The sequence below is a fragment of the Kwoniella newhampshirensis genome (genome assembly GCF_039105145.1).
Source record: "Kwoniella newhampshirensis strain CBS 13917 chromosome 10 map unlocalized Ctg14, whole genome shotgun sequence".
NCBI classification, from domain to species: Eukaryota; Fungi; Basidiomycota; class Tremellomycetes; order Tremellales; family Cryptococcaceae; genus Kwoniella; species Kwoniella newhampshirensis.
In genome coordinates, this window is record NW_027118344.1 from 520,232 (window position 1) to 532,574 (window position 12,343).

General features: G+C 51.6%; 4 protein-coding genes across 4 annotated transcripts; 1 reads left to right on the forward strand and 3 right to left on the reverse strand.

Annotated features, from left to right (window-relative positions):
- Positions 1-207: 207 nt before the first annotated feature.
- IAR55_006897 (uncharacterized protein) lies at positions 208-3,846 on the reverse strand (the record flags this gene model as incomplete). Its single annotated transcript, XM_066949975.1, has 3 exons — positions 208-3,014; positions 3,076-3,695; positions 3,794-3,846. 3 exons carry the CDS (start codon positions 3,844-3,846, stop codon positions 208-210), a joined length of 3,480 nt encoding a protein of 1,159 aa, XP_066799667.1.
- A 1,186-nt stretch (positions 3,847-5,032) lies between these two features.
- On the reverse strand, positions 5,033-8,500 carry IAR55_006898 (OPT family small oligopeptide transporter; the record flags this gene model as incomplete). Its single annotated transcript, XM_066949976.1, has 18 exons — positions 5,033-5,276; positions 5,338-5,384; positions 5,450-5,703; positions 5,762-5,887; positions 5,938-5,960; positions 6,015-6,053; positions 6,106-6,122; positions 6,176-6,218; positions 6,268-6,281; positions 6,336-6,406; positions 6,466-6,542; positions 6,595-6,631; positions 6,692-6,777; positions 6,841-7,022; positions 7,117-7,523; positions 7,607-7,749; positions 7,822-8,093; positions 8,213-8,500. 18 exons carry the CDS (start codon positions 8,498-8,500, stop codon positions 5,033-5,035), a joined length of 2,370 nt encoding a protein of 789 aa, XP_066799668.1.
- Positions 8,501-8,902: 402 nt separating this feature from the next.
- On the forward strand, positions 8,903-10,277 carry IAR55_006899 (uncharacterized protein; the record flags this gene model as incomplete). The annotated part of the gene is made up of 8 exons (XM_066949977.1): positions 8,903-8,905; positions 8,975-8,990; positions 9,078-9,104; positions 9,169-9,183; positions 9,247-9,448; positions 9,514-9,680; positions 9,768-10,019; positions 10,099-10,277. 8 exons carry the CDS (start codon positions 8,903-8,905, stop codon positions 10,275-10,277), a joined length of 861 nt encoding a protein of 286 aa, XP_066799669.1.
- Positions 10,278-10,491: 214 nt separating this feature from the next.
- IAR55_006900 (uncharacterized protein) lies at positions 10,492-12,050 on the reverse strand (the record flags this gene model as incomplete). The annotated part of the gene is made up of 4 exons (XM_066949978.1): positions 10,492-11,439; positions 11,531-11,679; positions 11,784-11,909; positions 11,981-12,050. The coding sequence occupies 4 exons, from the start codon at positions 12,048-12,050 to the stop codon at positions 10,492-10,494; spliced, it is 1,293 nt and encodes a 430-aa protein (XP_066799670.1).
- Positions 12,051-12,343: the final 293 nt, after the last annotated feature.

The window sequence follows — 12,343 nt, forward strand, 5'->3', positions numbered from 1 at the left end:
TCCATCCATCTCAACAGCTGTATATAGCTCATATCTCGCACATACACACATTGGCCCCGCCCTGCACCTGTATACTGTATGTTAAGCTTCCTCCGCGCAGAACATACCTTTCGCTTCTAAACCCAGTCCCGGTTGGAAGTTCGAGCCCTATCTTCGTCTACCATCACACTTTCTCCGACTTCATTTGCCCTGACATACCGACCTCGCCTACCGATGATGACCGTAAGATCCTCCAGGATACGCATTGTACACTTGCCCAGGTTGCGGTCCAGTACCAGGTATCGGTTGACCTGGTCTGACTTGCGGATGACCGAAGAAAGCCTGATGAGCGTTATACGGTGCGGGTGGACCATGTCCCTGTGGATGAGGATGCTGTTGCGGATGAGGGTGAGGGTGAGGATGAGGTGGTGCAGCTCTTCTCGGATCATACGGTGGACTGCCCGCTGCTGGACCTAAGGACGGTGGACCCGCCAGAGGTGGTGGTCTAGGATGACCGGGCGCCCATTGAGGAGGTCCAGCACCGGGAGGTAAGCGTTGAGGAGGTTCCCAGCCACCGGCACCACCACCGCCGGGGGGAGGTAACGGTCGTTGTCCTTGTGATGGACTGTACTGAGGATGTTGGAATATTTGACCAGGTTGAGGAGCACCAGGCGCTAAAGCAGGATTGAATATCTGTCCAGGTTGTGGACCAGGACTGACTGTAGGTCGCGGAGGGAATGGCGAAGGTGGACCGTTCGTCGTGGGTGAGGAACCGGGGTACTGGAATATCTGCCCGGGCTGCGGACCGGAATGTTGAGGATACATCGGTCTTGAAGCTGGAGCACCGACTTCGGAAGGCGCTCGTCCGTCGGTAACTACACGTCGCATACCCGCTGTGTTAGGTCCACCAGCCGGAGGCGGTAAGGCATGATTCGGATTCGACATGGTTCTTTGTCTTGGATCACGTCGTTCGTCAAGGGGCGAGGGTGGACCGCCGCCACCAGGGGGAGGAGGCCCGAAAGACGACTGTGGAAGACCTCGAGGTGGGCCTTGAAGATCGCGATGTACCATGCCGGGCTGATGGCCCTGGTAAATGTCGCCACCGCCACTAGGAGGTCTTTGTCCCTGTCCATTGACGGGTGGTGACATGGTCCGACCCGGAGCATTAGGAGACATCGAGCGTTGTTGCTGTGGAGGCGGTAACTGTTGAGGTGATGTACGTTGTTGTTGCTGTGGGGGATATGCTTGTGGATGATTGTAGACTCCCAGAGGAGGGATGGATTGTTGATTTTGAATAGGTGGCCGTTGAAGTGGTGGTGGTTGTTGATGCTGTGGTGGTTGTTGCTGTTGCTGTGGTGGTTTCATGACCGGTCCACTTCGAAGTTCATGATCGACTTGCGCGTTTTGCATTCCGTACTGCGGTGTCCTGACAGCCGCTTCATGATTCCGCCCATCCCGAGCTCTTTCAGGTTTTGAAAGACTGGTCTTCTTGTTACTGACAGGTTGAGGGGAAAGAGTTTCAACGTTCGAGCTATTCGCCATGACGGCAGGGACGGGCGATGAGGATTTTGGACTGTTCATGTTGACGGGCGACAGCTTCCCAGCTGAGCCCGAATCAGCAGGTTTCGGTGGAGTGCCTTTCACGATGACAGGTTTCGCTTCTTCCTTCTTCTCGTCCCCGTTCGACGAACCCGCTTTCTTCTCCTCGGACACGTTTCTACCAATCACACCCAGATACCAGAACATGAGGTTGGAGATCAGGACTTGTTCGTACAGTGGGCGTCTAGCATTTGCGAGTTTGATGTGACTCAGTCGATATACAGCTCTCTCCACGTGAATAGGGTACCGCGCAAAGCTATTGAAGCCTTGCGAAGAGAGTGAAGGGGAAGGAGGGTGTCCGAGGGATTTCGCTGACTTTGAACTTCCGAGAAGGGCAGCAGCAGCAGCAGGGCCAGCTGACGAAAAGTTGGCGACTGAGGATGACGGCTCCTCTTGCTTTTTCTTGCTGCCTCCGAACAGGGATCCGAGGAATCGATCCTTTTCCTTCTTCCCCTTACCGTCTTTGTCCTTCTTGTCCTTCTTCGAAAAGAAGCCACCCTTCTTTTCCTTCTCCTTGCTGGCTGTACTGGTCGAAGTGGCTGAAGAGGCGGTCGATACACCGCTATCGGTGCGAGCGAGAGTAACTTTCTCAAGATTGACAGGTGTCATACCGGGTTGCTGCTGTTGCACTGCGACGCTAGGCGGTATGGAGGATCGTTGAGGCGGTGCCATTCCAGGAGGAAGATCTGTCTGAGGGGTCGGCAGTGTTGACGAACGCTGTTGAGGAGTGGCACTCAGTGAGGGTTTAGGTACCGTTCCTTCCACACCTGGCACCTGGAGAGTGGGTCCACTGGAGATAAGAGGAATCGCCGGTCTGTCACCTGAGACCTCGGCCCCTGGCGAGGGTCTCCTCAATCCCTTCATCGGATCAGCGACATTTTCCTGTGTCGGAGTCTTGTCGTAATCTGTTCTGAACCAGTCCTCCGACGGGTCGGCTGTTATAGGTCCGGAGGTGATCACTGGAGGAAGGGACAGTTTCTTGCCTGGGGGAGAAGACTCGGGACTTGGAGAAGAGTGGTCGCGAGAGGAAGAAGACATGGAGCTCGACCGAGAATCTCTTGCATACGAGTCAAAAATGTTCGCTTCGTCCGTAGATTCATCGGATCCTCTTCGAACTTCGAGATGTTGTACAGCATCGTGGAATTGTTCGTTGTGAGAATCAGCACTAGTGTCTTCGGTCTCGTTCTCGTCTGATCCTGGACGGTGATGCGTCTGGTCAGAGGAATCATCATCTTCCAGACCTGGAATCTCGATGTGAGGCGCGGCTGTCGTTCGTCCCTTTCGTGTGGCCGCGAATCGATGACCGCCGCCGTCGCCTTGTAGGCCTGCTTTACGGATCTTGGTACGTGCCGACCGACGAAGAATAGAGCCGGGCCGAGGTACAACAAGAGGAGCATCGGCTTCGTCCCCGCCCTGAGGAATGTCGTCCTGAAGGACTGCATACACGAAGTTTCGGTCAGCAACTCGACACGATCGATTATGACTGAATACACTCACAACCCGGCGCAACATTCATACTCAGACTCCTTCGCAGCAATGTTCTCATGGTATTCGGATCATCGTCCACCTCATCGGCTTCTTCCACCAACTCTTCCAGCTTTTGCAGATCCTCCAGGGTCAACCCCTTCTCACCTGATCGTCCACCATATATACTCGACGGTCTTCTCGAGGGCAAAGGTGGTCTTTCCTGCTCGACATTATCACCTGGTTTAGGTTGATATTGTCTACTCAGCATTGATCTTTTCCTACCCAATCCTTCCACTCCTCTCCTACTCGGATTTCTAGAGACCCATGATGGACTCCTACTCAGTCCCGGAGCTTCCCCCGCTTCGGCGCCATCTGCATGTGTCGGATCAGGATGGGTGTGTGATTTCAAGAACGCCCGGAATTCGCCAGGAGCAAGTTCAGGATGGAGATGAGCTGGAACCCAGAAGAGACCAGCCTCATCGCCGTCCAGTCCGTCAGGGGTGGAAAGGGTGATATCGTCGTTGGAGGAGTAAGAGGTGGATCCATCATGAGAGTAAGGCGATCGTGATGTGGGAGAAGGAGGTGGAAGATCGGGATCAAGTGGTAAAGCTCCCGGTCCAGCGGATGTCACTGAGCGTCTTCGAAGGTTTCTGCAATAGCAAAGACGTCAGATCATGATGTACGGACGGACATGTGCGGCAGATGGCCGAACACCGAGGTGGGATCTGAGCAAGGAACAATCACCCACCGTAACGTGTTGATCTCCCTCTCAATCTCCTGTTCCGACACCTCGGACGGCATCTTCCTGACCTGGTCGTTGGATCGAAGATGACTCGCCTAGCCTCGGACACTGACTGGTCTCAAGGGTTTGTTTCTCTTTCTCCACACTAGGCGAAGATCTACAACGTTCCTGTTGACTTTGATCCTTCCGATACCGAGGTGATGGAATCGCAGTTGGCTGTTCGAGGCGATATAATTGGACCACACTGTCTGTAATGCGAGAGTCCGCTGCACCGCAGTATGTTTTACAGGGAACACAAATGCACAATGATCTCTCTCTTGGTCGGTCAGATCGTTTGGTCGTTCGGTCGTTTGGTCGTTTGGTCGTTTGGCCGATGGTGGTTGAACTGAAAACGCGTCTTTTGTCTTGTCTCGTTTCGTCTCAAATCGTACCGTACCGTTATCGTGTCGTGTCAATGCCCTCTTGATCTCTCCCTCTCTCTTCCACTGACTTGACAGGTTACTCGACACAAGAATGGTACGATGCGTGAGTGTGTGTATGTGTATGAGTGCAATGATCTATTTAGAGATGAGATGAAAAATAGAACCCAAGTCCCGTATGTACAAGGTATGATGATGACGATGATGATGATGATGAGGAGGATGATGCTGAGTGAGGGCCCCTTTCTCTCTCTCAGTGTGTGTATGTGAGTTCTCGTTATGCCAATTCAGAAGAACCAACTACGGTGAGAGGCGTATATGTGCACACGATAGAATAGCTTGTAAGCTACGAACAAGGAGAAATAGGCGTGCGTGTGTTTAGGGTTCTTCTTACCCACCAAACAGGTGGACGTGTCCCCTTCGCATGTCCCCAAGTTATATATACTCGCAGTTGACCGGTTGTTTACCTTTTTGTTACAAATCCGTCTCACTTTTCTCCATGTCATCGAGCTGATCCTGCACATCTCACGAGGTGAGAGATCGAAGGACGACTGCTCTGCTCTGCGCGACGACTGTGGAACAATCTCTATCGTCCTGTCCTACCTCAAATCACCCCTCTCACACCGCACATCTCCGAAATACTGCACGTTACGGGTCGGTCCGTCACTCACGGTGACTTGTCCGGGGTGTGGCACCTCTTCCGATCGCATCCTGTGCCAAGAACAAGAGGTGAAATCCAAGGAGTGCGTCCGTAATGATCCCATGCATCAACGTCCTTGCTGTTGTATCGATTGACAATGATGGACATGCTTCCGTCTCTAAACGTCTAACTGCCAGGAACACAATGCTCGGAATCAATCCTTGAATTACCCCACCAATCCGGTCCTTCCCAACTCCATACGATACCTCCAAATAACAAGTATATACTCAGGGCAGTGATGGACGTGCCAGCGTCCAAGGCAGAACTGACCACGTATATGTATTGACCGTGTACTTTGGGATGTTTCTTGGCAAACCAGCTGTTGGCGAATATTGCCACGATGGCTCCGGTAAGGATGATATTGGTTGGACTGAGGGGACAGCCCACGTGGTCAGCCTACAAGGACATTGAGAACGACGCTTGTGACGTACTATTGCGGTACAATCGATGCTCCGCTACAGATGATGGGGAAAACGACCTGATAGGCAAGCCACTTCGTCAGCCTCATCCCTCCACAATCCTCGGGAGAGGTCACATACTCACCTTGTTCAGCTTGTAACCCGGCCAACGCTTGTGTCCGTAGTAGCAAGCGATAGGCACTGCGGCGCCCAGCAAGAAACCAAGGTATAGAACCTCGTAACCTCCACTGAAGAATCGTCTTGGAGCAACGGCGCCCCAGATGACACTTGCAGAGTAGAAGATCGCTGGGGCTCGGCCTGTCCATTGTCCTGTAGGGTCGACTGTGGTGCCATCCAAATAGGGTTTCTTAGAGATCATGACGGACTCGAGGGTGACGTCTAGAGACGACGGAGTCAGATATTAGAGAGGTGCAATCACTGAAGACAGGTGACATACAGTTCGCAAGTGCACCAAGAACTGTTCCGATGATCTGACAAGCGAACATTTCCCGTGGTGGAATGGATGTATACCATCCCAGTTTGAGGTCTTCTGTGAGAGCAAGAGCTTGAGACATGGCCATGTCTGCTACAGGTCAATTTTGTTCGTTAGGGGAGGGACTACGATTGACTCACAACCATAACATTTGAAGGTAACGCTGTAAATCAGATCAGTCTTATTTCGGCTCGAGATCTGTCAACCGATCACTCACTTGCCGATAGGTTTACCAGGCATCAGGACACCGGCAACGCTATCACGTCTACATCAGCGAAGTGCCAGCAAAAGGTGCAACGACAGCTTACAACTCCGTGAGAACATTCTGAACGGATGATCAGCAACACACAGGAATGACATTGCTTGCAGATCACTTACGAGACCGATGGTTGTATTGCTGACGGCCGCGATGATACCTACTCTGTCGAGGGATCAGTAGGAACTACACATTTCGATCTGATGTGACGCACGGCACCAAGAAGATCTAGAACAAAGGTCAGATCAGTGTTCTTCAGCCTCAGCAGTCTTCGCAACTCACCGCCGCTATGGCCATCGACAGCACTAACGCCCATATCGGCATCTGCAATGGAGTGATCTTGACCAGAATGACTACGAAGCTCAAGTAATGTCAGTGAATCCTGCTCTAAAGAGATAGCCGCCGCGCTTACCTGCAGCGCCAAAATTGATAGCTAGCAGACCGATATACCACGACGACGGTACGGACAGATATGTTCTCATGAGCTTGCTTTGCCCTGGTCAGCTTGTGATGGCGGTCCAAAGCCATGCGTTAAGCTCACTTATGCACATCGTCGAGGATAGTTCGCTTTGATAACGCTGCACAAGTGCCTTGAGTCAGCTTGTTCTCCTCCCTTCAGAGAGAGTCGGGAAGCTCACCTTGCTTGATCTCGTCTCGATGCCAAAGCCAGACATGCACCAGTACTCCGGACAGCGCCGCGAACGACAAGGCGTAAGATAGAGCACTGCAATCGACGTCGATCACGTTAGTTGAGTTCGAACTAGATGTCTTGAAGCGTTCAGCTCACAAGTAAGGCGTCAACAGGAGCGGTTTTGCCCTGTCCCAAGCCTCCTCGTCCAAAGATAGATCCGGTTTGAGAATCGAGGTGACCTCGAATTTTTGGAATGTCGCATTGTACAATCCCGCGGATACGGGAGAAGGGAAACTTTTCGCATCCCAGAAATCAGACATCAGGAGCACGGGCATGATCTGAGGCGTGAGTCGACATTGCGAGTTAGAATTGGAGAGTCATGTCTAGGGAAGAATGCTGTCGAACCTCGACTAGCTAGGAAGGACAACTCACGATCCAAAGCATTCCCACCAGTCCACCGAAATAGTTACCCAAAGCCCAATAAGGTGTATAGAGCGGTCCAGTCGATCCAACGCTGCTCCAATCGAGACTGAGATCTCCAATCCCTAGACCAGAGTACGCACTGCCCAGAGTCCGTAGCCACCACGAACGGTTGTCGATGAGGCAGAACATCGACACCGATGTCAAGGTTGTGAAGAGAAGAAAAGGAAGGAATTGATAGACGAAAGTGACGAGAAAGACCAGTAAGAAGATGCGGAGTCGCTTTGTAGTGAGCTGCTGAGCTGAGGATGAGAGTGCAGAAGAGGTGGTGGAGTAGAGCGTGGTGAACAGCTGAACTGTAACTAGGGTGGATGGCCAGTACATTGCCGGAGGCGACACGAGGAGGTTCTGGACCATACCTGTGAGTTCCAGAAGTCAGCGAGGCCGCCGTTCCCCTGTAAGCGCAAGAGATTGAGAGGGTGGGGATTGTACGAGAACACACCTGCGAGGCCAAAGCCAATACATTGGGTCGTCAGGAGCAAGAGCAGAGATGAGATAGTAGACAGAGGTGTATCGTAGTACAATTCCATGATCGCAAGGATATCTGCGGCGTAGGCTGATGAAGCTCCCGAAGAGCTCAGCACGCTACGAGAAGATTCGGGAGAGACATTTAATCTCGGCTAGAATCAAGAATGCAAACATAGTTTCGAAGCTCACCTGACCAGAATCGCTTCTTTGATACTGAATCGTCCAGGATTCAACTCCCATCCACCTATCCGTTTTCCCCTCGGTATCATACGTTCATTGGCCAACAAATGTCCCAGAGGATAGGTGGCCAGTATGACAAAGTAGGATGAGAAAGTGGGAGCGTTGGACTTGAAGTAGAATATCTGGGAAGCGGATGCCCCCAATATACAGAATGATATGCCGAGGAGAAGAACGCGGAGGGTCAAGGTCGGAAGAGACGGGTCATCTGTTGTAGGAACAGTCTAAAAGGGGGAGGGCGTGAGCGAGAACACTAGCCGACTGAGAGGAGTTGAATTGTTCACGTATGCGGAATATGAGGAAGATATCAGAGAAGTTCTGTTGACGGAGTCGTTGGACTTACTCGCGCAATCAAAGCCTCCACATTGGATCCCTTGCCTACCATCTCTTCATCCGTGACGGCCCGCCTATATGACACAGGATCATTGTCCAATTCCTCCTCTCCATCTTCGTTAACTTTACCTCCAGCCTCCAAGCTGGTGTGGAGCAGTCTCGCATCTTCATCCGACGTTCCAGCGTCATCCTCTGCGTAGAGCTTGGACGCTGGGGCTCCCGCTTGTCGGTTCACCTCCTCGCTCGAGCGAAGTGGTGGCATTTCATACTCTTCCGCTTCAGAGAGGTTGACTGACATGCTGAGGGCTGAGGTGGATCGTCGGGACGGGACGTACTGAAGATCCGTATATGATTTCTAAGATGACATGATCTCTGTTGACTGTATGATAACGGTCCAGCTGAATTGGTACTCATGTCAATCGGTCAATGTTGTTTCAGTTCAGTTCAATCATGGTCACGACACGTCTCGGTCGTTATCAGATTCCCAAGGCACGGACATAGAGTCCGCCCCACCTTATCACCAGTTCACTCTTTTTTGCCACGTCATGAAATCTCGCTTTACCTTTCCCCGCACGACGCCATTCAAACGCACTCGCGTCTACCTTTTACACATACAACGATCACACATCAGAGGATCGTTCGACTCTGCTGCTTCTCACTTGCTTCTTGAACGACACCTCTCACGCACTCAACAGTCATCATGGTGAGTCAGCTTACCTCTGTGCCGCATCGTGAGATGGCGCCACGAGCTGATCCACTTGTTGCGATGTAGGCCAGACGATACGATAGTGCGTACTGCTCAGCTCAACTCGTTATCCTAGCTTTGGATAACAGGATAGACGTGGACGATGTCGCTGACCACTGTGATTCCTTAGGTCGGACAACAATCTTCTCCCCAGAGGGTAAGCTGCCTCTAGTGCTACGTTCGCATCTGAAGAATCAGCTGACGGTGTCTGAACTTTCTAGGGCGACTGTTCCAAGGTACATCTTCACATACTCCATTCGTCACTCTATGAAGCGCTGACACTCACTGTCCCCGTCTAGTCGAGTATGCCATGGAAGCCATCTCTCACGCGGGAACAGTCCTCGCCGTGCTCTCGAAAGAAGGTATAGCGATGGCCGCCGAGAAGAAGGTGACTGGTAAACTGCTGGATCTCTCACTTGCTCCAGGTGGTTCAGGCATGGGTGGAGAAGGTACGGAAGCTTGGATGGGAGGTGGTGGTGAGAAGATTTTCTTGTTGAACAAGTGAGCTGCCGCAATTTTATCTAGAAGTACTGAAGGGTCGATAGCTGACCCGATCCGGCTTGCAGCAACATACTCGCTGGTCTCGCTGGTATCACGTCCGATGCCAACTCTTTGGTCAACTTTGCCAGAAATAGCGCGCAGAAACACCTTTTCTCGTACGACGAGGATATCCCGGTGGAAATGTTGGTCCAGAGACTGTGTGATATGAAACAGGGTTATACCCAATTCGGAGGTGAGTGAGCGGATGGAGTCAGCTAGCGCGCACTCGAACTACAGGCGTAACAACAGCTGACATCGTCTGTTTCAAACCCCTTCTCAGGTCTCAGACCTTTCGGTGTCGCTCTCCTGTATATGGGTTGGGACCCTCTTTACGGCTTCCAACTCTACCAATCAGATCCATCTGGAAATTACTCTGGTTGGAAGGCGACCTGTATCGGATCGAACCATTCTTCAGCAGCCAGCCTTCTCAAGCAGGATTACAAGGAGGATCTGACATTGGAAGAGGCGAAAAGTCTGTGTTTGAAGGTGATGAGCAAGACTATGGATTCAACAAAGCTAAGCAGTGAAAAATGTGAGTGATACAACGATGAGCTGTCAAGCCTTGGCTATGGACTTCTCCAGCTGACTTGGCATCGTGAAACAAATCACAGTGGAATTCGCGACTATGACATTGCATCCCGAATCCAAACAACCTCTAGCCAAGATATTTAGGACATCAGAGCTGGACGAGCTGCTCCAAAAACTCGAGTTGGGAGGTACACCAGATGAGGCGATCGGTGCGGGTGAGGGATCGGGAAGCGCTGTTGGAAACGTCGCTATGAGCACATGATTGTAGAGGCATCGCGAGACAGAAGATGCATACTGTTCGTACATCGTCATAAGCTAGCTGCTGTTCTTCGGGTCCGAATTGATCGTAAGCATGGGATTTCATGATTCGTCACAATGCTATGTAGATCTACATAAATGGATAAATGTACAAGAACTTGTCCCTTTTCAGTCTGTCAGTCTTCCAAAACGTCCCCCGGAGACATACTTTGATAGGTCTACACTTCCTGTTCCCCAGCTCTGTCGGCATCCTTATGTTCGTCCTCTTCGTGGTGTGGGTTTTCCTGCTGATCATGGTGTGCCCCAATCCCCTCGCTCTCTGGCTCATCCACGATAGCCTGTTCTGGCGGAGGCATGTCCGCTTGGAATCCCAGGATATTCTCGTTCATTATCGGTCGTCTCGGCTTCCCTTCTTCCTCGTCATCGTCTTCCTGTTCGTGGACATCATGTACCTCCTCATGATCATTGTCAAAGGCGTCCATTGCCCTCTCTGCTTCCTTCCTATCCGCCTCCATCGCCGCTCCCTGTTCCAACTCGTCGATAGTCAACGAGCTCTTCCTACTTCTCTCTTTCTCGGAAACATCCGAACTGGATCTTACACCTCCTTCATCGTCTTTATCGATGTTGGGTAAAGCGGGTATATTCGCTTCCTCCGCTATCCGCAACATCTCTCTGAGGGATGTATTCTCCTCTTCTAGTCTCAAAATCTCCATCTCCCTTTCCATCGCCCAGTCTTTCTGACCTTCCGTCCCAGCATATCCACCCGACGATCCGGGTATAGATCCGGGAAACGGTGCTGGTCTCGCAGGAGCTCGAGGGATGGATAAGAGTGACGATGAGGTGGATTTCGTAGGTGATGGAGGAGTAGGAGAAGCATTCGGCTGAGATGACGTCGGACTGGCTCCATCACCTGCTCCAGCACTTGCACCAGAAGAAGCGTTCGCGGCGAACGATAGAAGACCGGGAAGTTGGGACGCAAGATCAATGTCTGTCTCTTCACCTCCGAGCGAACGTAATGCAGATCGAAGCAGAGTAGACAGTCGATTGAGGAGTAAGGAGAGGGATGTGGAATCGTGCAATTGTGCAGAGGAATGGGCCGTTTGGAGAGTTTGGATTAACGAAGTGTAATATGAATGAAGAGACAGATCGTGTTGTTGTGATGCGTGCTGAGACAATCGGATCCCGGGATGAGCTTGAATGTCAGCTTATGTCACACTGATCAAACAATCACCAAGTGCATTGCTTCTAGACACTCACGGCTATACCTCTAAACTTGCCCATGACTGTCTCGAGGGTTTGCTCGTACTCCTTCAACAGCGCGTTGAGCTGTTTGTTCTCGTATTGCAATTGTTGATTCTCGAGCACGAGATGGGACGAAAATGATTCGAGTTCACTTTGGAATTCCTCTAAACCACAGCAACGACGATCATGTCAGTGTCGTGACAACGTAACCAAAGAGCGAACCAACAATGGTTGAGCGAGCGGGGACGACGGCGGAGACATCACTCACCAGTCGAGATATCTAGATTGAACCGTCTCAGAGGGAACCCCGTACCGACATGTGCTGCTTGACCCTTGACATTCTCACTTCGGCTTTTCAGTTGCGTCACAAGTGCTCTGTTATTCGACAGTTGTTCTGATGCGACGGTCTCAGTCGTATCCCAACACGTACAGAACAGGAGCGGATGGGTGCAGATGGATGCTCACCTGTCAATTCACCGACCAGACTCCATAAGCGGGAGAGCTCGTCCTCGACACCCATCATCGTACGGGCCATCGTGAATGGAGGGTGAGGGGGACTGTTTCGTGTAGAGTTGACGAGGAAAGATTTCATAGGGCTCGTTGTTGCTGTGAGTTGGACCACTACTACTGACTGTCCTCCACTGGACGTCACCAGGCATGGGCACAAAGTGGGTGGAGCGTATAAGACCCATTTTTGCCACTGTCACTGAGAAAGCTTCAACTGACAATTCGAGTTCTTGTCATGTCAGAATGATGAGATCCATCGTTGTTCATCCTCTTGACAACTCACATCGACCTCAACATCGTCATCGACATCTCACGAAAAGT